A 25,577-nucleotide genomic window follows, 5' to 3' on the forward strand; every position below is an offset into this window, starting at 1 on the left:
AAAAGGTAACTGAATGATAAATGACGCAAGGACTGCTAGCTATTGGCCTGTTTTATCCTTTACGTTCTAAACTATGTTTGATCTTCGTTACTCCATCAAGGCAGGGCGCAGTCATCGTTCATTGTGTGAATTCCTCGGTAGGGGACTTCCTTATCGGGCGAAGCAGATCCATGGAATCCGTTGCTATATAGAAGGGATAAGACTGTAAGCTGATATGCTCACTTGATAGTTCTCGAATCTAAATCAGGGTCTCGAATCCATTCCAAGCCGCTCTTGAGTTAGGATTTGAGTTTGCCCTCGCCAGTGGACGCCCTTCGGGATAAAATACCATGGCCGTTCAGCGCGCTGTCATTGTCCGGGAGCGCGGTCAAGTTACTTTGGCCGATGATGTGCCGATACCCGCTTTGCCTGATGATTATATCCTGATTAAGGCACAAGCAGGTAAGTGTGGTTTTGATCTCAAGTACCCGGGCGCACGTTGTTAACGAAGTGAATATAGTGGCTTTGAACCCAACGGACTGGAAGCATGTTGATTTCGACACCTGCACAGGAACCATCGTCGGCTGTGACTACGCCGGAGTCGTGGAGGCTATCGGGCCACGAGTCAGGAAGCCTTGGAAGAAAGGGGACCGCGTGGCCGGCTTTGTGCACGGGTGTAACGTGAAGCAGACTCATGGAGGTGCATTTACGCAGTATGTCATCGCGAAAGGGGACATACAATTCAGGGTACCGGAATGGATGAGCATCGACGGAGCCGCTTGCCTGGGTGTTGGCATGATGACTATCGGCCAGAATCTGTATCAGTCCATGCAGCTCCCTGGCCCTGGAATGGCATGTGATGATGAGATCGCGGATATGCAGAGAGACGAGAAGGGGAATGACGAGGATATCCCTAGCATCCTGATCTACGGTGGTGCAACGTCAACGGGTTCTCTCGCGATCCAATTTGCAAAGCTATCGGGGCTGCGCGTCGTCACAACGTGCTCAGAACCTAATCGTGCCTGGATGCATGAACTGGGTGCGGATGCCGTCTTTGACTATCACGATTCTCACGTAGGCGACCGGATCCGTGAGTTTACCGATGATGCCCTCGAGCTAGCTTTCGATACAATCTCCACTAACCAAACGGCTGCAATCTGCGCCGCTGCTATTTCATCCTCCGGGGGCTGTTACAATGCACTGCTAGACGTGCGCTGCCCCCGAGGTGATGTTGATACGCATGTTTCGATGGCATACGATATGATCGGAGAGCCGTATCTTATGGGTGGCAAAGAAGTCCAGGCCCAGCCAGAAAACCTCTCATTTGGAGCGCAGTGGGCGAATACCGTCGAAGTCCTTTTGCAGAGCCGTCAGGTCACCCCCCATCGGCTCCAGGTCAAGCCAGGAGGCCTAGCCGGGATTGCTTCGGGGTTGGATTGGCTGCGGCAAGGCAAAGTGCGGGCCTCAAAGCTAGTGTATAAGGTCGATGAAACTGCTTGAAACTGCGAGGCTGGAAATTTTTGTTAAGCCATGAGGTCAACCACCTGCCATTTTAGTGATTGATGTTGTACAAGGGGTGGTTGAGGAATGGATTAAGCCGTGCGGAACGACAACAGCGGGTCCACCATCAGACAAGAATAGTATTTCCCGATGCTCACCTGCCTCCATGTCTTTCACGATCGTCCTGTAGATGGACATACCGCAATTTCATTGGACAAATAGCGATGCTTAGTAGACTATACGGACAATGGACCAATAAGAGCCACCGGAGCTTTTCATCAGAATTCCAACTAGTGGAGACCGCGCGCAAGGGCCAAGTACCCGTGAGGGCCCTTGTCAGGAAGATGATTGAACTTATATGGATCGATGCATCGGCTTCCTGTACCGGCAACATCCTAGAATTCGCGCAGAACAGCGAGATAAAGTTCGTCTAGTGATAACATACCGGATCACTTGCCTCGGCCTTTACCATCATCAGTAGGTCGTGGGGAATGCCACTAATTCAGTCAATATTTTACGTGGTGGGTTGTAGTCATACCGCTGGGATCGACAACGTTCGTGTCACCTTATGGCGTCGTGAAACGATAATCAGCATCGCTGTTAAATTTCTCCAAGTATGGCTTGCCTATTACCTGTGAACAGTATGGGAATCCTGCATACCTCCGATGAAAGTGGATCATACATCTCCCTGCCGACCCCGCTACCCACATCATAGATAACGTCAGCCTCTGCAAGGACATCTCTGATAAGCAAATAGCTTACTATGGATGCCGGTTTCTGCCATTGTACTGGCTGCTTGAAGCCATTTAAAGCCCATTGGTAGGGCGACGGCATGATGCGACTCGAAACAGCCTTACTGGGCTTTGTCCAATCTTATCCAACCGCATCTTATACTGTGAGAATACCAAACCAAAAGCAGCAAACAGAATGAAAGTCCTTTGCCTTCATGGCTACGGCACAGGGCCGGATATTCTGCGATATCAGCTTTCCGGGTTAATGCGAGATGCTGACCCGAGCTGGGAGTTTCATTTTCTCTCAGGTGAAGTTGAATGCCCGCCTGCGCCAGGTACGGTTGTCGGTCATTTAACGCACGCCACTATTTGCTAACAATGAGCTTCACCAACTGAAATTAGGCATTGGGAGCACCTTCCCACCTCCGTACTACTGCTGGGCGCGGTCGTTTGATGCAGGGGAAATCGATGCAGCCCATGCCTTGATCGAAGAGGCCATTGACGAGCATGGCCCTTTTGATGGGGTCTTGGGATTCAGTCAAGGCGCTGCAATCTCAATTTCGTTCCTGCTCGAGCACAAAACGGCGTATCCAGATGAGCCACTGCCTTTTCGCTTCGCAATATTCTATTCGCCCACGATTCCATGCGCTGCGGATGAAGCTTATTGTCAGTCTGTTATCGGTTCTCTTTCAACAGCCGATCAGCAACGTCTCCGCTCTGGGCAGGACGAGCAGATTGCGCAGCTTCCGGAACCAGTCCGTTCTATGACGGAGAGTTTTGTGAAGGTTATTAAGGGAACCCACTCTATAACACGCGAGCCGGTGTCATTCTTCCTGGATCGCCCACTTGATCTCGTCCCATGTGTCCTGCATCCAGACGTAGTACCAACACATATATCACTTCCGTCTGTGCATTTGCGTGGAAAGGAAGATATGCCGGGGTTGGGCGATTGCGGCTTTCTTGTCGAGTCTCTCTGCGACTCCAAAACTCGGAAGTCAATCAAACATTCGGCTGGTCATGACATCCCGCGATCAGGACCAGAGATAAGGCAAATGCTGTCTGCCGTGGAATGGGTTGTGGCGCAGAGCCAGTTGTCAACACACTAATGCATCGCTCGCCCATCTATCTGCCGCCTTGTAGTCGCATAAAGGTAAACAAGGATGCGACTACGCTGCTCTTCTGGTGACGTAGTCTTATAAAGTTTAGTTCTAGTTAGCCACGTTTTCACCATTGGGCTCTTCGAAGTTGCCATAGTGACACCAACTTGCGTGCATGTATGCTACGCCAGCGTTGTCTGTTATAGAAGCCTGGAGCAAGTCGCAAGAATTCGAGAAAGGAAAGTCTTGACGTCAGTCATACCTCTCATATGCAGGTCTGAAGGATCATCACTGCGACTAAAGGATAGGGAAGATCGGCAGATCGTAGAAAGAACGTTTCTCGTACAGCAAGGGATGCAGGCTGCCGCCATCTGGACTTTGTGATCGTCAAGCCTATATCACGGGTGATGTAACTCACGTATCTGTGGTCCCCTCCGGAATGATGGAGTGGGGTGTTCAAGTGTATAAAGAAGCCTAAAAGTCTCTCACACAACGACCGCACTACCAGCAAAATAGGATCGAGTATTGAGAGCAATATGGGGTCCGCTGATGTTTCAGGACAGCTTTTAACTCAGCTGGTAGACCAGCAAGCGAAGGAGCAGCCCGATCGCTTGTACTGTCTGCACCCCAGCTCCCAGGATGCGGATTGTGAGTGGCGTTGTATAACGTTCCAGCAGGTGTCTGCTGCTGTGGACCGTGTAGCGTGGTGGATTGACAGCAGACTTCCTGGAAGAAAGCAGCAGATTCTTGCCTATATTGGAACTAATGACTTGCGATATTTGGCTTTTGAGCTAGCTTGCATGAAGACAGGCCATGCGGTATGACCATCTCACATTCCTAGCTGAAGGTTCCTGTCCCACAGTATTGATGCTTGTTTCTGACTGATTGGCTTAGGCTCTACTTCTATCCACTCGCAACTCGCAGGCAGCCTTTCATCATTTGCTGTCGAAGACGAACTGCTCAGTACTTGTGGATGGTAGCGAGCGACCCCAGCTGAGAAAAGTTGTCGACCAGGTTGAAGTCGCTTGTTCTAATCTCGGCTTGGAACGATGGCGTATGGATCCCGTCTGGGATGTCTTCGCAGCATCTCCTGTCAAGCCGTATTCCCACCAAGAGAATTTCGCAGACATAGAAGACCGCCCAGCTATCATCATCCACAGTTCGGGCACTACAGGTCTTCCCAAACCGGTAACTCTGACCCATGGATATCTGGCAACGATGGATCAGATGCAAACGCTTCCTGTGCCTCATGGTCGTGAATCCGCGCAGTTGTTTCTGCGACACAAGGGTGAGATGCGATTCTGCCACGGACCATTATTCCACTTTATCGGAATTGTATGCGTGTTTGAGTGCATATTTTACGAGACACCTTTTCTACTATCCCCAGATCGACCTCTAACCCCAGATCTCTTCTCGCGGATTATGGCAACTCCCGATCCACCTCGTTGGTGTCTAATCGCTCCGTTTGCGTTGCAGGATCTTTGGTCGTCTGAGAAGGGACGACAGGCAATACAGGGCTTTTCCGCAGTGAATTTTGGCGGTGCACCACTGTCAAGCGCCACTGGAAACGCAATCTCTTCCCACTTTCGCCTGCAAACATTGATGGGTAGCAGTGAGACTGGTTACACGCCGACACTTCTCTGTGAAGACCCCGCGGACTGGGATTGTTTCGAATGGAATCCCGCCTTCGAACATCGCATGGAGGAAGTCGGTGATGGGCTGTGGGAATTAGTTATCCCTCGGCCTTCGTCTCGTCGGTATCATGGTATTTTTCACGCCTTTCCAAATCTTAGCGAATATCGAACGGGTGATCTTTTCGAACCTCATCCCACAAAACCACGCCTGTGGCGATCAAAGGGGAGGGCAGATGACATAATTGTTTTAAACAACGGCGAAAAGCTCAACCCTATTGATGCCGAGCACCTCCTTGAAACCCATCCCTTAGTTCATCGTGCTGCCATTTTCGGCCAGAATCGATTCCAAGTGGCCTTGCTAGTTCAACCTGTATGGGATGAGCTCCCGGATACATGGACCCCACAATGGCTGAAGCAGGCTCTAGAGCCCCTCGTGAAAGATGCCAACGGCTTGTTGCCTGCCCATGGACAAATTCATCATAACCGTATCGCTGTGGCTTCTCCTGATCGGCCATTTGCGCTGGCCCCTAAGGGGTCTCTTCGCCGGCGAGAAACGGCTCAGCTCTATGAGGAAGTTATCAATGAAATATATAGTGATGCAACAGGTAACGAACGCTCTATTAATGACGTGGAAAAACTGCAAGAGACGACTATGGAAGGTATCGAGCTGTGGCTACAAGAGGCTGTTTCTCGGATCTTGGGTGGGATCTCTGTGGATCTAGATGCCGATATTGTCACTCTAGGGATGGATTCTCTTCAGGTAGTTCGACTCGCGCAGGCACTGCAAGATGCGGCCGATCGCATGCGTCAACCTAAACAAATAGCTGCATTGTGGACCAGTGCAGTCATCTATGAGCAAGCCACGGTCCGGCGTCTCGCAAGTACGCTTTTCCGACAACTACATGGTCATAGTGGAGCGGAAAGCGAGGAGCACACATCGAGCTTTTGGCCACGAGAGCATCAATTGACACATGCAATCTGGCAGCAGGCACAGAACCTTCAGCTCAGCGGAAAGACGGTACTTCTAACTGGTTCGACTGGCGAGCTTGGCAGCTATCTTCTAGAGGAGCTGCTGCAGGATCCGACCGTTGCACAGGTATATTGCCTCAATCGTTCGGCAGATGCGGAAAGCCGACAGCTTGCTAGATTCCATGAGAAGCGGTTAGCTGATGGCTGGCTTGTGGATACTTCTCGAGTCAAATTCTGGCAGGCTGACTTGAGCCAAGAACGACTCGGACTGACTGCGGATGAACACAGTTACTTGCGAGAGCGGGTGGATATTGTTATCCATAATGCCTGGATGGTGAATTTCAATCTTCCATTGTCCAGTTTCCGTTCTCAGCTGGAAGGGACTGGACGGCTTCTCAACCTAATCAAGGGCTCACCTCGCCACGCCGCGTTCCATTTGATTTCTTCCATTGCGGCCGTGAGTGGTCGCCCTACCATTGTGCCCGAAACTGATCGCATTGCAGAAGCACTGCATGGGCCGTCAACAGTACTTAGTCAAGGCTATGCAGAATCAAAATACGCAGCAGAAGTTCTGTGTGACCTCGTCGCGAGGGAAACTAAACAGAAAATTGCCGTTCACCGTGTTGGTCAACTGGGAGGACCCACAGATGCTGAGGCAGGTATGTGGACGACACGAGACTGGTTTCCAGCACTGGTACGAACATCTCAGACGATGAAAGAATTGCCTGACAGTATTGGGTCAATCCCAGTGGATTGGGTGCCCATTGTGAGTAAAGCACTTGCTGAAATGTCCTTTTTGGTGAAGCCCTGGTGTACTAACTTCGTAGGATATCGCTGCTCGGTGTATTGTTCAGATCGCCTGCGGGGGACATAATGATCGGTTAGCTTCCACCGGGTCGAACAACGCAGAGGTCTATCATATCACAAACCCACATATTAGTAACTGGGAACCATTGGCTCAGATTATAAGCCAAACCTGCTCTTCCAAGATAATTTCTCTCAAGGAATGGGTGCAAAACCTGACGGACCGTGTATCTGACCCGGAAGTCAACGAGGAAGCCTTGCGGGAAATTCCTGCGGCGTCGCTTCTAGGCTTCTTCAAGTCGCTTGCTGATTCTGGGGGTTGGATACGTCCTCCAGCGGATACCACCAACGCCCAAAAGCATAGTGCAGCTTTGCGTGCTTTGGGACCGGTGGATGCATCGTTGATGAAAGTGTGGTTGCAACAGTGGAGCGACTGGATCCCGGAGCTGCGAGTTTAGCATTATGTTGTGGCTGAAATTCTCTCATTGGGTCGGATACCCAGAGCAGCATGTCACGAAGATGAGGTTGGTAATGGTTTTGATGCAGCCAGCGCGACAAGTCTGCTAGAAACATTAGAGTGAGGAGGTGAAGCGTAGAACGAGACTACAAAGCCTGGAGGTCAGGTGATATGCTTACTTACCGAGACTTCCCAGCATAACATAATCATAAATCAGTCTTTGTTTCTAGGAGTTTGGATCAGTAAGAACAATTTTAGTAAAAAAGATAGCGATGCCCGATCAGACTCTCTCCGAAGATTAGCCGCTGGGATTACCAAGTGGTACAGCAGGAACGACTCAAAGCGCGTATAGTGGTCTTTGGTCCGGGTTAGTAGTTCCATAGCACTAACGTGTTACCTCTTTGCATTAGTGTCAGGAATGTTTCATTGACGAAGTAATATTCTTATCATGTTTAGCTCCTATAAGTCTACCTTTCTCTAGCGATCTGTGAATGCAGGCAGCCCAAGATTCGATCCATTGACCAGTATAAGAATCTCCCTCTTCTACAACAGATTCTCGAGATCAATTATGATTTTCTAAGGTATAATATGGCTCCTCAGCGGATGTCTTCTACCCACAGAAGTAGGAAATAGGAAGATCAATAGGGGCTATGGCGCTGAGCTAACTGATTTAGCAGTGGGGCCCAGGAGCCGGGGCATAGCCGGACCCTTGAACTAATACGCAATAGTTACTTATCTCCGATGTTGCCTAGATTAAACTCGAACTTCATATACAGGGAAATACTGACCGGAAGAGGAGCAGGGAGAAGATAAGGAAGTGAAGGAGGAAGACCCAGCTACCACCTGACCCCCACAACATCTGTCTCAGCTAGGAAGGTCCAACACTGTAAGCATTTTCAGCTGCCCGTTCGACGCAAAGTCATTTCACAGTACTATTCGATTCAATGAGCCAATTTTATAGCACGCTAGCTACTATATATATACTCCGCCTGAGGAAGCAGGGGTATGGCTCTAAAGATAGTAGTACGATCATCTGTGACTTGCTGGTACAATGGATAAGAAATGATACGAAGCCGAAGATATATAATAGAGTTACCAAAGACCAACACTGAGTTCTGTTTACTACAAGTGTGCTTAAGAATAGTGTGCTCAAGAATATATGTAAACTACCTTTGGGTTGGCGACTAGAAAGTATCGAAGCCACTATAACCTGGACTACATGTGCATGCGGCATCTCATCTCCAATGAAGCCGTATGAAGCCGGAGCACTCGAGCAGTAGAAATATCTGCCATACCAATTTATCACTCTAAACTATTCTCTATGTCATACTCCGACCGTATCACTTGAGCAGACACAGTCGATAAGTTACTCAAATTACTAGGTACTCGATCATCCCTCGCACATCTATCAATACAAATTAAACACAATCCACCCATCTCGGAAAGTCTATCCTCCAGCTGCTACGCATGCTCAAGCGCCTTTTTAGCAGCGACGAAGCTGTCAGAGGCATAGCTATCGTCTAGAAAAATCCTATCATTACTGTCAATGCAATGATAGTGGCAGAAACCGCTCTTCCCTCTGATACACTGTTTGCTGTACTAGTGTACCCAACGTTCAAGGAATTATTTTGAAACCCCACAGTGCGTAGCCAAGTGGGCGTAGCGGTGTTATTGGCCAGGACATCCGAATGATAGGCATCCATAACGCCCAAGAACCTTAGTTTAACCTCGCCCACTGCAAGCATCGAACTGCTAATAGTTCTTGTACCTTCCTTAAATACCTCATAGCCAATGAAATAGCCATTCAAGGAGAGGTTGGCGGTTTTGCCGTCGAAATGAAGATCAAGGGCCGCGCCTGGCAGGTAACCTCCAGCAGCATTGATATCCCAAGGGGCGAGGAAAAAGTCCCACGCGATGGTGTCACTGTCATTACAACTGGTGAAGTTGGAGATAAATTCCCCTTGTCCTTCATAACCGGCGAGGTTACTAGATAGACTATATGGTGGGCCATTGGTTGCGTTGAGTGTCCAGTTGAAGTTGTTGTCTACTTTGCCGTCCACTTGGTACGTAGGCCTAAGGAGTGTCAGCCGAGAATTCCCTGGTTCTGGTATAATCACTCACTCAGATGAGAACAGGCCAAACTCCAGCTCCGCATCAAGTTGTAATTTCCCACCCGAGTACGTTGGTAATGTCGAAAAATTGAAGTTGTTGGGCCACAGGGTGAGGAAAGCATTCACTGGATCATAGCCAACATTGTAGGTACTGGGCTCTGTAAGGGCCAGCACGGTATCATACTGTTTGGTGACCGTTGTGTTAGCGAGATTGGGGCATAACGAGCTGTAGGTGGAAGCTAATCCGGCATATGGCAATATTTCCACGTCGGTAGTGCCGTTATAGTACCTGTATAATCAGCATAAAATTCAACTTCCAATTTACCATAGGCTGATAACATACGATCCAACCCAGTAATAAAGGTTGCTGAGAGTAACATTGTCGGGTCGAAAATTGAGAGATGGGTTATAGTCAGGGTCGTCCTTCGCCGCAATTCCGACCGCGAAGGCCAAGCTGCAGAGAATGGCTTGGATCATCACAGGACCTCTCATATTGCTTTTAGGACGTTGGCTAGAATTTGGAATTTGCAATGCCAGATTCTGAATAGCCATTATATTACCCCTAGAGGTCCTTAAAGTGGCCTGTCCTCCGACGAACAACCGTCGGGCTACCAGCTGAAAATTCACCCGCCAGAAACGGAATGCAGTGCCTATAGTGGTCTAAGTTATTTTTCTAATCAATTTGTGGCGCAAGAGCTTTGCTCTTTGCGACCTAGTTTTATGGACGGATTCTTGGACCAAGCTTTCTAGGGCCAAAGCTTAGCGCCATGAGGCCCCGGCCAGCTTGGTTGACTTCGGGGGTAAGAAAGTACCAAGTCTTGGGGTGTTCCTGGCCAGGAGTGGGCATTGAAGATCGCCTATTTTTGCTTTATTTTCTACCATTATCACACACTCTCTCCTTTTATTTATTTGCTTATTGATTTATCTTTTATTTTATAGTAACAGCCTAACACATTGGTTGTGATATTGGACGAGGATCCTGTCTTTCTTATGGAGTTAACATGTACTATATCTTTGCACCTGTATGAGGGTCGTATCGTTCTACAATGCCATCTGTGTTCCTGTGGATGCCTCATCCCCAAAACAACCTTTTGTTAGGATTCTGTGGCAGGTTTTCCTATCATCCTAGCGTTGATCTTCGCCTAGAACCTAATTATATGATCTGATTCATAGTCATGATCAAGTAGTTTATAGTACGCGACGACGAAAAAAATGGCGTGATGTGCTAGTAAAGCTTTACCATTAAAAAAAGGACCTTATGAGGCTGTCGCTGAGTTATTGCGCTCTGCAATAGAAAGTCCCTGCGGCGGATGGTTCCCGTATTTGTGTGATGACCAAGGGCATTTCCGACTCGAGCTAAGCTCACGAGATCTAGAGGTGTGTAGTTGGGTTTTCTTTCCTTCGTTCTTTCCTTCGGGTGTCGAGCACTTGTTGCACCATGGCCAAAGGCTCGGATAGGTCTTAAGCTCCCTAAGCGTCCCGCACTCTCGACATGTCAAAGCCAGCCACTGACGTTTTGCGTAAACACAGTGGTAACGCAGGCGGGCCGCGGCCTTCGAAAATGAACAATGAAACTGTGTTTGGACTTCATGTCTAGACAACCATCTACCCCACTTCTCTTCCCATGTTGGCGCTTCCAGGAGTCATCAAATCATCAGTCTGACTTTGTGCAACCTGTAATGCCTAGGCGTACGCGCCCTGCTCCTGAATCATTCTATAGATGCAACAACAGCGTAAAAGTGGAGGAGGATCTTATATGAGTACTTTAGAGCTTGAATACCCGGTACTTGATTTTGGGGTCCTTCAATTTCACCTGAATTGCATTCAAGCAAGCCACATGGCATTTCTCACCTCAACGGCTCCCATCCTCATTGTGGGAACGTTGATGTGCGCGCTTGGCTACAGGTTCATTACCCTGCAACGAGAACTGCGAGTATGAGTCGCTGTCCAGCAACGCTGTTAGCATTGGATTTCCTGCTATCTGACCCGTATATTAGGCTAACAACCGAATCGCCGCCGCAAATGGATGTCTGTCACTCAGACAATGGAACTCGACGTGGCCGCTGGGCCTAGATCTACTTGTTCAAGTATTTCGCCATGACCGTAGGCAGCAGATGCTCAAGTTCTTTCTCGATATCATTGCTGAGTCTGGCACAACGTTCGAACAAAATCTCCTTTGCTCCCGGGGAGTCGACACTATCGATCATCAGAACATACAGGCGCTTTTGTCGACCCAATTTGCTGGTCAGTGCTATACCTCTGTCACCGAACCTTCTTGCTACTACTGACCAATGGCACTCCAGATTTTGGACTCGGATTGCGACCCGTAACTTTCTACCCCTTGTTGGGGAGTGGAATATTCACTCAAGATGGCACACAGTGGCGGCACTCGCGCGAGCTGCTACGCTCACAATTCATGAAGAACAGAAATGCCAACTTTGGGCAAATCTGCAGTGCCGTGGACAACCTCATCTCCAGCATCCCTGATGACAACGCCGTCGATCTACAACCGCTCTTCTTTCGCCTCACCTTCGAGACTACCCTCTATCTACTGTTTGGACAATACTTGCCATCTCTCCAATCCGAGGGTATCACAGGCCAGGAATCGGACTTTGCGAATGCTTTCAATCTTGGACAGGAGTATTTGGCAAAGCGTGGACGATTAGGTGACTTCTACTGGCTTCTAGGCGGGAGAGAATTTCGAAAAGCATGTAAGGTTTGCCATGAATTTGTGGATCGTGCTGTACAGAAGGCCTTGACTTCAGCCACAAACAAGGCTCTGGGCAACAAGGAAGAGCCTTACGTCTTCATTGATGCCTTGATCGAGGAAACGCGGAACCCGGAAGTACTTCGGGATCAGTGCCTGAATATTCTGTTAGCTGGGAGGGACACTACGGCTTGTTGCCTCACTTGGACACTGTAAGGGCCAATGTATCGAGATTCTTGCTTTTGGGAAAGCTGGCTCTTGACACAAATCGAGACGTCTACTTGTTCAGCATCCTCACGTCCTCTTCAAGTTGCGGGCCGAAATCAGTGATACAGTTGGGGTTGGACTTAGGTCGGCGACACCTACTATAACCCAGGTCAAATCACTTCAGTATCTCTCACTCGTCATCAAAGAAGGTATTTCACTCTCAAACTACCTCAAACATCATTCGCAATACCCTGATCCCATTAACATCCCAGTCCTGCGCCTCTACCCGTCCGTCCCCATAAACTCGCGCGCCGCCACCAAAACCACAACCCTCCCCACAGGGGGCGGACCAACAGGCACCGCACCAATCCTCGTCAGAAAAGGCGAGGCCGTAGGATACTGTGTCTATGCGATGCACCGGCGTAGGGATATCTACGGCGCCGACGCAGACGAATTCCGACCCGAGCGGTGGGAGAACGATGCGCTGAAGGATGTAGGCTGGGGGTATTTGCCGTTTAACGGTGGACCAAGAGTTTGCTTGGGACAGGAATTTGCGTTGCTGGAGGTTGGTTACACCATTGTGCGATTGCTGCAGACTTTTGAAGCTATCGAGCAGGCGGAGGGGTATAGGATGGAGAAGAGAGTCGGCGAGGAGAGGCAGGTTCTTACATTGGTTCTTTCATGCGGAGAAGGGTGTGTAGTCAAGATGAGGAGGTATAAGGATGGGGTGTAGACAGCGGTCTGGTCATAGGCTTGGCAAGTAGTTATAGTGGACTTTTTTGTTATCATGGCGATCCCGATACTTACCCTACTGAAGTCCTGAGCACTTGCGGTAGGTAAAGGAACGAGCAGATTCATGATGTCTCTTTATGATAGAGTACGGTCAAATGATCAGCAGTTTAACGAATGTCATATGATTCTTCTTTTTCATTCGATTTGTAAGTGTTCACACTACTTAGCACTTTCACTTCAACTCGGCGATCTGTATCATTTGATATCATCTGGTCCAGTCGAGCTACTATAACTATATTAAATGTTAGCTATACAGGTACTTCGCTTCTTGAAGCAAGACCATAACCCTGACTACTGTCACATCCCTACTAACTGATGGAATTTAATGACTTCGAGAGTGTTAAAGAAAAAAAAAAATAATAGAAGACAACACGACTAAGCAAGAACTACATCATGTGTATGAGGGTCGCAATCATAGTAGTTATGCAGTAGGCGGTGACGAAGAAACGGCGTGATGTGCTGGATGTTTGTCCCGCTCGGGCTGAAGTCACGTGAAATTATGCGTCGGTACCTCATCAGCCATTGCCGGCAGCTCTGACTGGAAGGTACCCCTTCCCCAGAGACCATTTGTCTCGTCTGCTGTTGCTCCCAGAAACGAGAGCCGAGAGCCTGGGACTGTTCTTGTGGGTGCCAGCTTGTGAATCTTGCCCCTGTGCTTGGTGGTCCGGAGTTCGAAGACCACGCCTTTTCCAGCCAGACCTTCTCCCCGCACTCGCGCTTTCGCCGAACGATGCCCGCTTTCGCTCTGACCCCCAATGGACAAACCCAACGCTCTGCCTGAAACTTCTTGACACCGCGATAATCCGAAGACTGTACCTATCTTGAGCCTGACACCCTTGCCGGGTGCGATGTCAAGGCCATGGAGGCCGATTGGGATGAACTGTCGCGCATTCCGGTGCCTGCACCGAGCGTGCATGCCCTGCCGACAATCGCAACCGCAATAGCTTTTGATGATGTGATGGAGTTGTTGTGGGTGGGAAATGAATTTGTCGGTTTTTCCGTTGCTTGCAGCTATCACGGAAGGCTGTGCTGACAAGCGTTCGTGTACTCCATTAGGGACGAATCACCTCCTTCTTCGGCCCTGAGCTCCAGCGATATACCTCTGTCCGGGCACATCCTGCGACAGAGCCGGTACGGCAGATTATTTTTCACGATAGAGGCGTCATCTCGCTCTCCCCGAAAAGTGTGCACATGATAACACGGCGCGGCTTGACACAATGGCATATCGCTCACGAAGAGATGACCGATCTCCGCTGCATGAGCTTCACAGCCCAAACCAACCGAATTATAGTGGCAGGATGTCAGAAATCGATGTTTACAATTGATATTGACAAGGGGATCATAATCGACAAGCTACACACAGACTATAACTACACAATCATGAAGAAGAGCCGATACCTTTGCGGAGCGACAGATACGGGCTCCGTCAACGCGCTGAGCCTGAACGACTTCAGTGTGGTGAAGTCGTGGAAAGCACACGGAACTGCAGTCAATGATATGGATGCTCGGAACGATCTTTTGGTTACCTGCGGCTTCTCTGTCAGGCATCTGGGTTCCCCGATCGTCGATCCGTTGGCCAATGTATACGACCTAAAGACCCTCTCGCCGTTACCCCCTATACCATTCCACGCCGGAGCTGCGTATGTACGAATGCACCCAAAGCTGCATACAACGAGTTTTATTGCATCTCAGACAGGCCAGCTTCAAGTTGTGGACCTGATGAACCCGAATGCCATCAATCTTCGCCAGGCGAACGTTTCCTTCATGCTTGGTATCGACTTGTCACCATCCGGAGAAGCACTGGCTATAAATGACGCTGAATGTGCGATCCATCTATGGGGATCACCAGCAAAGGTTCATTTCAATGAGATGAGCAAAGAGGCGGAATTCGGGGATGTAGCCCCTCGTCCCCCTACCCTGGATTGGTCTCCAGAAACGCCCCTGAACATGATTGGCATGCCATATTATCACGACCGTCTTTTCTCTGCGTGGCCGAGCCATCTGATCTTTGAAGTCGGCAGCCCCCCTCCTCAAGTAGATCAGGCTCTGATTCCTTATCTCCGCCCGGCAGAGCTCGGTCACCATGCGCCGAATCCGAAGAAGACACGGCGTTATCAAGTCGAGAACACACGCGCTTTGTCGTCTGCTGAGCCTGCTCTTATTGCTCCCAAGTTCTTGAGTGAGAAAGCACGAGAGCAGAATAAGGCACAATCAGAAGGGGCCATCAGTGATGCTGCCGAGGCTCTGGCGGGTGCCAAAATCAATGGAGAAACGGACGATGATCCTCTCCTTAAATACAGCAATGTTGAGATCAAGTACAGTAGATTTGGTGTCGATGATTTTGACTTCAGGTAAGTGTCCTTGTATTCTGGGGGCTGATATGCAGCAACTAATACTTTGCATAGATTCTACAACCAAACGGCGTTTTCTGGATTGGAAACACATATTGCCAATTCCTTTACCAACGCTCTTCTTCAGCTTTTCAAATTCATCCCTTATATCCGCAACGTGGCTCTCCATCATGCAGCAAGTTCCTGTATTTTCGAGACATGTCTGCTCTGCGAGATGGGCTACCTATTCGATATGCTCGAGAAAGCGAGCGGCCAGAACTGCCAGGCAACGAACCTACTGAAAACCTTCAGTAGCTACCGTGAAGCATCCAACTTGGGTCTGTTTGAAGAAAACCTTACGAACAAGTCACTTTCGGCTGCGATTCAGGCTGTCAACAGATTCTTCCTGGGTCAAATTTCGCACGACTTCCGTATGATCTCGCCGAGCTCGGACGACCTAGACCACAGACTAGCGACAGTCGCGTCCGAGTCCATTCGCTGTATGTTCTGCCAGAACGAGATCGTGAGACCGGGGAACTCCCTTGTCAACGAGCTGAACTATCCTGCCATCGATATCAAGCAAGCTCGCAGAAATCCTGCCTTCCGGTTCTCGAATATCTTACGGGCCAGCATTGAGCGAGAAACCCAGAATAGAGGATGGTGCAACTACTGCCGTCGATACCAGCAAGTTGCTATCCGGAAATCAGTTCACCGCATGCCCCAGGTCTTGATGCTGAATGCGGCTCTCACCAACCCCATCTGCCGGCGGCTGTGGGCTATTCCTGGGTGGTTGCCGGAAGAAGTTGGAATCGTCATCGACGGTGGTCAAATTCTATGCTTCGAAGGTGAAGACCTAAAAGTACGAATCCAAGCCAAGATGCCAGGTCTCGTGGTATATGATCTGGTGGGTTTGGTTTGTGAGATCGATATTCCGGAGCACCAAAAGGCACATCTAGTCTCTTTTATTAACGTATCCATCTCATCTCGTGAACCGGAAGCCAAGAACAAGTGGCATCTTTTCAACGACTTCCTTGTTACAGAAGTCGACAAAGACGAAGCCCTCCGCTTCAATCAGCCTTGGAAAATACCGTGCGTGCTAGCCTACCAGGTGCAAGATGGTCGACATGCTATGGATGATACTTGGAAAGACACGCTCGATACCACTCTTCTCTTCCGTGACTGGTCGCTAAAGTAAGTTGACCCCCTTCCAGTAGCACGTGATTTGCGCTAATCTTCCCTCTTCCAGTGGTGGCCGTCCGGTAGAATCTCGCGTCACGCTCTCCGAAGAGGAGAAGCCAACCCCTGGTACGCCTGTTGCTCTCGATACCGAGTTTGTCGATCTCGAGAAAGCAGAAATCGATGTGAAAGCGGATGGCTCTCAGGAAATTGTACGCCCCAACAAGAGCGGACTTGCTAGGGTATCTGTTCTCCGAGGCTCAGGGATTCGAGAAGGTGTGCCCTTCATCGACGACTACATCACCATCAAAGAGAATATTGTCGATTATGTCACTCAATACTCAGGCATCAAGCCCGGGGATCTGGACCCTAGGGTCAGTCAGCACAACCTTGTCCCGCTGAAGGTGGCATACAAGAAACTCTGGCTGCTCCTCAATTTAGGTTGCGTGTTTGTTGGACATGGCTTAGCCTCTGATTTCCGCAAAGTCAACATTCAAGTTCCCAAGAGTCAGACGGTAGATACCCAATACTTGTTCTTCCACCCTGGAAAAAACCGCCGTCTCAGTCTTCGGTATCTGGCCTGGGCGGTATTCAAGGAATACATCCAAGAGGAACCGGCCGATGACAACCAAGGACACGACTCCATCGAGGACGCACGCATGGCCCTACGTCTATGGAAGAAATTCAAAGAATACGAAGATGCAGGTATTGTGTCTCAAATATTGGAAGAGATTTTCCGCGAGGGTTCCAAGCTTGGATTCCGACCCCCTCCCAGAAACGGTGTCCCAACCGTGCTCTCCCGCCCCGGAACGGCGGTTACGATGCAGAACAACAGCGGTCGCAACACTCCTAGCACGTCTGATGTTGTTGGCGCCGCTGCTAGTGCCCCAGCCACACCCAGACAGGCCTTCCGACGCTCCATCGCTCTGACGCCCAGCAACGGCAGCTTTGCTGGCCCTGGAGCGGGTGACTTCTTCAGTGGAAGTCCCCTGAAGTGAACATCTCCGCCCGAATCTGGGTATAGGTCTTTAACGACGTTTCTTTATGATATTATCGATTTGCTATATCGACCAGTTCTGGAAGTCTTAAGAAGATAGAGGCGACATTTGGATGTCCTGTCATAGTTGGCTATACATGAAGTAAATTTGGGAGTGACATCAGAGTCGCTCGATAGATAGAAAATACCACAATTATTCTGTTCAAAAGGTGACCTCAAAATGCTGTGCATAGAATAGCTTGGAAATAAGGCGCTGGAGATTACTTTGAGATATAATCGTGATGGAAGAACCATCCGCAGTAGTTAAGCGGCCTGAGGCCACCGAGCGGGGAATGACGTGGTGGGATTCGATCAGCTCCTCCACAACGACAACCTCCGACTCGGCTCTCTGTTTTGCCAACTTCTCCCTCTACCCTCTTGGCCCATTCGCATTCGGGCATTTACCAAAGCACGTAGTGTGCTGCTTACTTATATCTTTCTTTCTTGAATTTCTTCCTTTGGGAATTCCCCAATCCCTCGTTAAACCTACCGTCTCCCGGAAAACCCCTCCCTAGCAACCTGCCCCGCTCCCAACAACACCCACCACCACCACCACCACCACCACCATGTCGCGCCATCGCGTTAAGGCTGTGAGCTACGACGAAGATGAATTTGACGATGACTATGATTCCCCGGATCCCGAGGAGGAGGAATTCCTCGAGCAGTGCACTGCAGAAGTGTTGAACCAGCTCCGTGCAGGGGACCCTCCCGTCACCGCGACTCGCGATGAGGTGCAAGAGGCGCTATGGCACTATTACAATGATGTCGAGAAGTCTGTAAATTACCTGAGAGGTGTGTTACAACTCCCCTCCGGAAGGAAGATTTGGACTGCGTTTCAGCAGAATTGCGACCTGCTTCTCTAGATGCTAATCGGAAAATCGGATGCAGGTAAAAAGACGAAGGAGGTCGAGAAGAAACAGGCTCCGGCTCCGGCTCCGGCTGCCAAGGCAAAAGCAAGCACAGGTAAGCGCATCTACTCGTCTATACTATGGTGGTTGGGCTTGGATCGCCTGCAAGTCGGCGTGTACGTACTGTCGATTTCATAAGCTGTGAGCATTACCCTTACCCCTCGTGACTGATTGCTTTGAACTGACGCCGTTACGGAAGTTGAAGTATGTTCTAACAGACTTCCTAGTCCCTGTATATCCTGTTCCATTGTCTCCTCCGACCTCTTCGACTGCACATTTCTCAGCAGCCGACTTCTTTCGCGATGCACCGTGGCTCAACATCCCTGCACACCGTAAGGCGGACATACTCGTTGAGCCTCTATATCCCCGGTTGGGTCTACTGGGTGGAGCTCCTGAGAATTCCGGAAAGGTATCCAAGTTGGCTGCTTTGGCTGCTGCGCGCAAGAAGAAAGAGGGAGAGAAGTCTGCTGCACCAACCCCTACACCTCCGTCTGAAGTCGAAAGTTCCCGGCCATCTTCCACTGAACGAAAGAGCCCGGCCCTGTCTCTCCGTGAGAGACTTGCTAGCAATGGCAAGCCGCAGAAATCGTCAGAGGGTCTGCAATCGCTTCGGTCACTCGGTAAAGGATCGCGGCTGGGAAGCCCTTCGCCCCAGAAAATGCCGTCCCCAGAGCCAAGAAAACAAAGCAGTCCGGAGGTCACTGGGCAGGCAGATATCGAACCACCCGTGTCAACCGACAAGAAGCAGGAAGAAGAAGCCGCTCTCAACATCCGTGCACCACCGTCTACATTTGCCAGCACGATCGTTGGAGAAGCGACACGCCCAAAGATGGCCGAGCCCAGCCACCTATCTGCCAGCACATTAGATCTGATCAAGATATACGGTCAAGAACTTGCTGAACCCTTTGATTTTGCAGGCCCAAGCCCCGATGATGTTGTCTTGAATGCTCAGAGCTCTGCAAAAGGTTTGGCTATTCGGCGCAAGATATAGATCCTCCCTAATGGACATGCAGGCTTCAAATCGAAACAACCTGCTTCTAAGTCAGCAGGTGACAAGAAATCCCAGGCTGGTTTGGCTGAAGGCATGAACAGCCTGAGTGTGGAGGAGAAGGTGAATGTGAAGAGCAAGAACCTAGATGTGCTGTCTGAATACCAGAAAACTCAACGGAAGAAGGCAATGAATTTCGCCGTGATCGGTTCGTACTACCCGTCTCTCTGCGGATGGCCGCCACTGACAAGTTATTAGGTCATGTCGACGCAGGAAAGAGTACGTTGATGGGACGCTTGCTGGCCGACCTCAAAGCTGTCGATCAGCGCACGTTAGAGAAATATCGTAAAGAGGCGGAGAAGATTGGGAAGGGATCCTTCGCCCTTGCCTGGGTATTGGATCAAGGCTCCGAGGAGAGAGCTCGGGGTGTTACTATTGATATTGCAACAAACAAGTTTGAGACGGAGAGTACGGTGTTTACGATTGTGGATGCTCCGGGTCATCGGGACTTTGTACCCAATATGATTGCGGGTGCCAGTCAAGCCGATTTTGCCGTTCTCGTCATCGACTCTAGCATAGGCAATTTTGAGTCTGGACTCAAGGGTCAAACGAAGGAGCATGCTCTCCTCGTGCGGAGTATGGGTGTGCAGAGGATCATCATTGCTGTGAACAAGATGGACTCTGTCCAATGGGATCAAGGTCGCTTCGAAGAGATTGAACAGCAAGTTTCTTCTTTCCTAACAACTGCTGGATTCCTAGCCAAGAATATAACATTCGTCCCCTGCTCGGGTATTAGCGGCGATAACGTTACCAGACGCAGTGAGGACCCGAATGTCTCATGGTACAAGGGTCGTACGTTGATCGAGGAGCTTGAAGCTACGGAACCTTACGCCCATGCCATTGATAAGCCCTTGAGAATGACCATTGGGGACGTCTTCCGGGGCAGCGTTCAGAATCCTCTATCCATATCTGGCCGCATCGACGCCGGTAGTCTCCAGGTTGGCGATCAGATCCTCACGATGCCAAGTGGTGAAAAGGCTACGATACGCAGCTTGGAAGTGGATGGGGAGCCCAACGACTGGGCGGTGGCGGGTCAGAACGTCACGCTGAACTTGGTCAATATTGATCCCATTCATCTCCGATCTGGCGATGTCATCTGCCGTGCCTCGGCACCCATTGCCAATGTTACGTCGTTTACATGCAAGGTGCTGGCGTTTGACCATCTGTTGCCCAGCATGGTGGATATCCACCGGGGCCGCCTGCACGTACCCGGCCGCATCAGCCAGCTGGTCGCAACCTTGGACAAGGTGACTGGCGCAAGCATCAAGAAAAAGCCCAAGATTGTTGCACCAGGCACTGTGGCACGGATAGTAGTTGAGATGGACCAGGCTGTACCTCTTGAGGCACCTACACGCATTGTACTACGAGCTGGAGGTGAAACAGTGGCTGCTGGGTTGCTAGAGTAGATTATGGTTTGATTGCATTGTCAGGACAGTATATATTTGTGATGTAGATAGTATGTCCCTCTATTTACATGGTTGCCTATAAACATATATATATTTCTTTCCGCACCACTTTAACGCACCAACTTGGTCTAACTACGGAGTAGTCAACTACTACTGATCATGCTAAATCGTGATCAGCAAACATTTCAATTGATTTTCTACATGGTTACTCTACTACCACAAGTCCTCCTAACAACCTACTACTAGTGTTATAAAAGAGTATGTTTGTCTCATACACTACTACGAGAGCTGCTGGAATGGCACCTTTGGTGACTAACGGAGAAAGGGTCCTTTCAGCCAACATCCACTGAAACAGAGATCAAACGATCTGGCCAGGCTGGCAGAAACCTCAGGCCTTGGCTGAATCAATAATTCAGGAATCAGGCCAAGCTGGGATGCGCCTCCTGAGTGGGGAGGGATGTATCCACTTTCACAGCGGAAGACCCTTGGGTGATCTTATGGTGACTCAAAAAGGAGTAATGACTTGACTCAATGATGGTCAATAGTGGACTCTGGCCATGTGGTGATTGACGAGTTGTTGACAGGCTGGCCCCTTTTCTCATCTTTTCTTCAATCTTCAGCGTCAACCCCCGGACTTCAGTAAGTAGGGTCAATCTCCCGGGAAATGGCGCCGAAGGAACGGAACGGCCAGTTGTTCAAGTGCCGAAAGAGGCAAAGTGCCCCTGGAGGAGTGAAGAACGCCTAACCGAAGCGAGCGAATCACGCGACGATTCTAGCAAGTTCGGTGGACCGCCTTTCCCCATTTGGACGAACGCCTTTTATTTTTCCGCCGGCAGAACCACCGGGCGGTGGCCGTGCACGCTTACTCAGCACTGCCCTGGACGCGTCGCGGACCAATGGGAGCCCGAGGAGTAACCTTAAAGTCAGATACCCGCGAAAAGGCCAGCATGGCCGCTGCGCTTTCTTTGCCGCTGGCAAGCCATACAAGAAGCTGGCCGGAGCTTCTCGAGACACTCTTTCTTCTCTCCGTCGTCGCCTTCTTTCACCCAACTCTCTTCTCCTGCCTTCCCCCTTCCCCCTTCGCTCTTTCTTTCCTTCCCGTTCTCATCTGGGTTGGACTGTATCTATTTTTCCCTTCTTTCTTCGTGCCGGGGAAAAAAACCGTGTACGAGCAATAGGAGGATTCTTTCACATTCATTCGCTGCTGTCTCCAATTGAGCAGCTCGTCGATTAAAAGTCTACTACGTGTCCTGTGGTGAAAGGACATTTCACACATAATGGCGCGCATCTCGCATCAGGGTGCGGCCAAGCCCTTCACGGCTTGGACCACCATCTTCTACTTGTTGCTTGTTTTCATTGCCCCCCTCGCCTTCTTCGGCACTGCACACGCTCAGGATGAGACTTCGCCTCAAGATAGCTACGGAACTGGTAAGCACAGCGTCTCAGGAGGACAGTGAAAGAAATCTACTAACCATTTCTGTCTTCAACAGTCATTGGTATTGATCTGGGAACCACCTACTCCTGTGTCGGTGTTATGCAGAATGGAAAGGTCGAAATTCTCGTCAACGACCAAGGAAACCGTATCACCCCTTCATACGTCGCTTTCACCGATGAGGAACGCCTGGTCGGTGACGCCGCTAAGAACCAATACGCCGCCAACCCCAGACGGACCATCTTTGACATCAAGTGAGTTTTTCTGTTTCTCGCGAGTTTCGTGGCAATCTGTTGCTAACGCTCTCTAGGCGCCTGATCGGTCGCAAGTTCGATGACAAGGATGTCCAGAAGGACGCCAAGCACTTCCCCTACAAGGTCGTCAACAAGGACGGCAAGCCCCACGTCAAGGTCGATGTCAACCAGAGCCCCAAGACCCTGACCCCCGAGGAGGTCTCCGCCATGGTTCTTGGTAAGATGAAGGAGATCGCCGAGGGCTACCTTGGAAAGAAGGTCACCCACGCCGTCGTCACCGTCCCCGCCTACTTCAACGACGCCCAGAGACAGGCCACCAAGGACGCTGGTACCATTGCCGGCCTGAACGTTCTCCGTGTCGTCAACGAGCCCACCGCCGCCGCTATCGCCTACGGATTGGACAAGACTGGTGATGAGCGCCAGGTCATCGTCTACGATCTTGGTGGTGGTACTTTCGATGTCTCCCTCCTGTCCATCGACAACGGCGTCTTCGAGGTCTTGGCTACCGCTGGTGACACTCACTTGGGTGGTGAGGACTTTGACCAGCGTGTCATGGACCACTTCGTCAAGCTCTACAACAAGAAGAACAACGTCGATGTCACCAAGGATCTCAAGGCCATGGGTAAGCTGAAGCGCGAGGTTGAGAAGGCCAAGCGTACTCTGTCTTCCCAGATGTCCACCCGTATTGAGATTGAGGCCTTCCACAACGGCGAGGACTTCTCTGAGACCCTCACCCGCGCCAAGTTCGAGGAGCTGAACATGGACCTGTTCAAGAAGACCCTGAAGCCTGTCGAGCAGGTTCTCAAGGACGCCAAGGTTAAGAAGTCCGAGGTTGACGACATTGTCCTCGTCGGTGGTTCTACCCGTATCCCCAAGGTCCAGGCTCTTCTCGAGGAGTTCTTCGGTGGCAAGAAGGCCAGCAAGGGTATCAACCCTGATGAGGCTGTTGCTTTCGGTGCTGCCGTCCAGGGTGGTGTCCTTTCCGGTGAGGAGGGTACCGGTGACGTTGTTCTGATGGATGTCAACCCCCTGACCCTGGGTATTGAGACCACTGGTGGTGTCATGACCAAGCTCATCCCCCGCAACACTGTCATCCCCACCCGCAAGTCCCAGATCTTCTCTACCGCCGCTGATAACCAGCCCACTGTCCTCATCCAAGTTTGTAAGTATTTCAATGCTTTGACAGAACATCCGGAATATCTGCTAACTGACTGTCACAGACGAGGGTGAGCGTTCCCTGACCAAGGACAACAACCTGCTCGGCAAGTTCGAGCTTACCGGCATCCCCCCGGCTCCCCGTGGTGTTCCTCAGATTGAGGTCTCCTTCGACCTGGATGCCAACGGTATCCTGAAGGTTCACGCCAGCGACAAGGGCACCGGCAAGGCCGAGTCCATCACCATCACCAACGACAAGGGTCGTCTGTCCCAGGAGGAGATTGACCGCATGGTCGCCGAGGCTGAGGAGTTCGCCGAGGAGGACAAGGCCATCAAGGCCAAGATCGAGGCCCGTAACACTCTGGAGAACTACGCGTTCAGCCTGAAGAACCAGGTTAACGACGAGAACGGCCTGGGTGGCCAGATCGACGAGGACGACAAGCAGACCATCCTGGACGCCGTCAAGGAGGTGACTGAGTGGCTCGAGGACAACGCTGCCACCGCCACCACCGAGGACTTCGAGGAGCAGAAGGAGCAGCTCTCGAACGTGGCGTACCCGATCACCAGCAAGCTGTATGGCTCTGCGCCGGCGGACGAGGATGATGAGCCCAGCGGGCATGATGAATTGTAAAATTACCATACCATTAGAGGGATCTTTATGGAGTTAGCATTTTGATTGTTGTGTGTTTTTGTTGAGACCATTGTTTTGGCCCGGTTTTTGCTGACCAGTCGTCCAACCGAGTATGATACCTGACCTGACCTTGACATTATTAGAGGCAGCAATTGCATGATACCTTTTATCCAAACTTGACTTCTAATTGTGTAGACTATACACGTAACATAACCACCACACAACACAATATGAACAATCCACTCGAGTACAAAATCTATAAATATAATACACTGATAAATCCATTTACATCTTCGCAATAACCTCCCTCACCGTCTCCACCACCACCTGATGATCATCCTCCTGCTTCAACCCACTCACCACCACAACACCCACAATGCCATCCACGCCCCTCACACGAATGGGAAACGCACCCCCATGAATCGCAAACTCATCCGCCGCGCCTCCACCGCCGCTACTCGTCAAGGCAAACTTCCTCACAAACGCCGCCTCCACCTCACTCGCTTCCGCCCCCGTCGAACTCAACATCTTCTGTCTCATCAACCAACTCGACACGCCCCATCGCAACACCGTGTTGCGCTTCCGTCGCACCCACACCTCGTTGTCTGCTACCGTGCCGGGCTCGGTCGCGCATTGGAAGATAACGTGTGGTTCGGAGCCGCCGGTCAGAGTGATGGAGATCAAGGCTGGTTTGCGTTGTGTGGGTGGGAGGGAGAGGATGCGCTCGCGCAGGGCCAGGCCGAGGGTCCAGGCGGTGCTGGAGGTGAAGGTGGGGAAGAGGACGGAGGGGTTGGATTCGAGGGCGGCGAGGTCGCGGGGCTGTTTGGGTTATTAGCTGGTTAGCTGGGGGGTGGAAGAGGAGGGATGGGATTGTGGGGTAGACGTACGTCGGTGCTTGCGGGGGGGAGGGGAGTGTCTTCCATTTTGGGTGGTTGGTGGAGGGTTGATTGATGGGGTTTTTGTAGATGATGGGGGTGATTGTTGGCTTTGTAAAGGGAGTCAAGTAGAAGTAAAAGGAGGAGTAGTAGGTAGTAGAGAAGAAAGGAAAGAAGTAGAAGATCTGGAGTAAATGACAGGAGGGGTCCTGATTGCTAAGCTCGGTTGGGTTGGGGGTGTGGGGGTACTTGGTCTGTTACATAAATGATTACATGATCATCTACTTCCTTCTATACTTGGGATGCTGTTGTCATGCCACATCATAACATGGATGTAC

At 50.5% G+C, this 25,577-nt stretch overlaps 9 protein-coding genes across 9 annotated transcripts; 7 read left to right on the forward strand and 2 right to left on the reverse strand.

Annotated features, from left to right (window-relative positions):
* Positions 1-329: 329 nt before the first annotated feature.
* Positions 330-1,479, forward strand: BO88DRAFT_343721 (zinc-binding alcohol dehydrogenase family protein; the record flags this gene model as incomplete). Its single annotated transcript, XM_025703203.1, has 2 exons — positions 330-441; positions 500-1,479. 2 exons carry the CDS (start codon positions 330-332, stop codon positions 1,477-1,479), a joined length of 1,092 nt encoding a protein of 363 aa, XP_025561412.1.
* Positions 1,480-2,406: 927 nt separating this feature from the next.
* BO88DRAFT_465383 (uncharacterized protein) lies at positions 2,407-3,316 on the forward strand (the record flags this gene model as incomplete). The annotated part of the gene is made up of 2 exons (XM_025711402.1): positions 2,407-2,545; positions 2,613-3,316. 2 exons carry the CDS (start codon positions 2,407-2,409, stop codon positions 3,314-3,316), a joined length of 843 nt encoding a protein of 280 aa, XP_025561413.1.
* Positions 3,317-3,632: 316 nt separating this feature from the next.
* BO88DRAFT_465390 (NRPS-like enzyme) lies at positions 3,633-7,261 on the forward strand. The gene is made up of 3 exons (XM_025711403.1): positions 3,633-4,125; positions 4,202-6,676; positions 6,738-7,261. Exons 1-3 carry the CDS (start codon positions 3,844-3,846, stop codon positions 7,170-7,172), a joined length of 3,192 nt encoding a protein of 1,063 aa, XP_025561414.1. The 5' UTR covers positions 3,633-3,843; the 3' UTR covers positions 7,173-7,261.
* Positions 7,262-8,691: 1,430 nt separating this feature from the next.
* BO88DRAFT_343676 (uncharacterized protein) lies at positions 8,692-9,774 on the reverse strand (the record flags this gene model as incomplete). Its single annotated transcript, XM_025703200.1, has 3 exons — positions 8,692-9,244; positions 9,293-9,571; positions 9,626-9,774. The coding sequence occupies 3 exons, from the start codon at positions 9,772-9,774 to the stop codon at positions 8,692-8,694; spliced, it is 981 nt and encodes a 326-aa protein (XP_025561415.1).
* A 1,345-nt stretch (positions 9,775-11,119) lies between these two features.
* On the forward strand, positions 11,120-13,032 carry BO88DRAFT_465397 (cytochrome P450; the record flags this gene model as incomplete). The annotated part of the gene is made up of 6 exons (XM_025711404.1): positions 11,120-11,187; positions 11,324-11,526; positions 11,586-12,201; positions 12,263-12,405; positions 12,469-12,820; positions 13,014-13,032. 6 exons carry the CDS (start codon positions 11,120-11,122, stop codon positions 13,030-13,032), a joined length of 1,401 nt encoding a protein of 466 aa, XP_025561416.1.
* Positions 13,033-13,544: 512 nt separating this feature from the next.
* Positions 13,545-17,692, forward strand: pan2n2 (poly(A)-specific ribonuclease). The gene is made up of 4 exons (XM_025704112.1): positions 13,545-13,976; positions 14,045-15,339; positions 15,394-16,509; positions 16,565-17,692. Exons 1-4 carry the CDS (start codon positions 13,848-13,850, stop codon positions 17,490-17,492), a joined length of 3,468 nt encoding a protein of 1,155 aa, XP_025561417.1. The 5' UTR covers positions 13,545-13,847; the 3' UTR covers positions 17,493-17,692.
* A 185-nt stretch (positions 17,693-17,877) lies between these two features.
* Positions 17,878-20,970, forward strand: BO88DRAFT_391296 (putative translation elongation factor EF-1 subunit). The gene is made up of 5 exons (XM_025704995.1): positions 17,878-18,322; positions 18,419-18,493; positions 18,666-19,403; positions 19,452-19,634; positions 19,685-20,970. The coding sequence occupies exons 1-5, from the start codon at positions 18,097-18,099 to the stop codon at positions 20,890-20,892; spliced, it is 2,430 nt and encodes an 809-aa protein (XP_025561418.1). The 5' UTR covers positions 17,878-18,096; the 3' UTR covers positions 20,893-20,970.
* An 894-nt stretch (positions 20,971-21,864) lies between these two features.
* Positions 21,865-24,541, forward strand: bipA (Hsp70 family ATPase KAR2). The gene is made up of 4 exons (XM_025707052.1): positions 21,865-22,320; positions 22,383-22,578; positions 22,635-23,740; positions 23,799-24,541. Exons 1-4 carry the CDS (start codon positions 22,170-22,172, stop codon positions 24,362-24,364), a joined length of 2,019 nt encoding a protein of 672 aa, XP_025561419.1. The 5' UTR covers positions 21,865-22,169; the 3' UTR covers positions 24,365-24,541.
* On the reverse strand, positions 24,492-25,287 carry BO88DRAFT_368398 (DUF967 domain protein; the record flags this gene model as incomplete). The annotated part of the gene is made up of 2 exons (XM_025704113.1): positions 24,492-25,183; positions 25,252-25,287. The coding sequence occupies 2 exons, from the start codon at positions 25,285-25,287 to the stop codon at positions 24,650-24,652; spliced, it is 570 nt and encodes a 189-aa protein (XP_025561420.1). The 3' UTR covers positions 24,492-24,649.
* Positions 25,288-25,577: the final 290 nt, after the last annotated feature.

The sequence above is a fragment of the Aspergillus vadensis genome, assembly GCF_003184925.1.
Source record: "Aspergillus vadensis CBS 113365 unplaced genomic scaffold BO88scaffold_16, whole genome shotgun sequence".
In the NCBI taxonomy this organism is placed as follows: Eukaryota; Fungi; Ascomycota; class Eurotiomycetes; order Eurotiales; family Aspergillaceae; genus Aspergillus; species Aspergillus vadensis.

Excerpts from the sequence above, each read along its gene's own strand:
- BO88DRAFT_465390 (XM_025711403.1), top strand. The coding sequence starts at position 3,844 with ATGGGGTCCGCTGATGTTTCAGGACAGCTTTTAACTCAGCTGGTAGAC. Across the intron at positions 4,126-4,201 it reads GCATGAAGACAGGCCATGCG|GCTCTACTTCTATCCACTCG; the intron begins GTATGACCATCT and ends TGATTGGCTTAG. Across the intron at positions 6,677-6,737 it reads CAGTGGATTGGGTGCCCATT|GATATCGCTGCTCGGTGTAT; the intron begins GTGAGTAAAGCA and ends CTAACTTCGTAG.
- pan2n2 (XM_025704112.1), top strand. The coding sequence starts at position 13,848 with ATGGAGGCCGATTGGGATGAACTGTCGCGCATTCCGGTGCCTGCACCG. Across the intron at positions 13,977-14,044 it reads TGTGGGTGGGAAATGAATTT|GGACGAATCACCTCCTTCTT; the intron begins GTCGGTTTTTCC and ends GTACTCCATTAG. Across the intron at positions 16,510-16,564 it reads TTCCGTGACTGGTCGCTAAA|TGGTGGCCGTCCGGTAGAAT; the intron begins GTAAGTTGACCC and ends TCCCTCTTCCAG.
- BO88DRAFT_391296 (XM_025704995.1), top strand. The coding sequence starts at position 18,097 with ATGTCGCGCCATCGCGTTAAGGCTGTGAGCTACGACGAAGATGAATTT. Across the intron at positions 19,404-19,451 it reads TGCTCAGAGCTCTGCAAAAG|GCTTCAAATCGAAACAACCT; the intron begins GTTTGGCTATTC and ends ATGGACATGCAG. Across the intron at positions 19,635-19,684 it reads AATGAATTTCGCCGTGATCG|GTCATGTCGACGCAGGAAAG; the intron begins GTTCGTACTACC and ends ACAAGTTATTAG.
- bipA (XM_025707052.1), top strand. The coding sequence starts at position 22,170 with ATGGCGCGCATCTCGCATCAGGGTGCGGCCAAGCCCTTCACGGCTTGG. Across the intron at positions 22,579-22,634 it reads CGGACCATCTTTGACATCAA|GCGCCTGATCGGTCGCAAGT; the intron begins GTGAGTTTTTCT and ends AACGCTCTCTAG. Across the intron at positions 23,741-23,798 it reads CACTGTCCTCATCCAAGTTT|ACGAGGGTGAGCGTTCCCTG; the intron begins GTAAGTATTTCA and ends TGACTGTCACAG.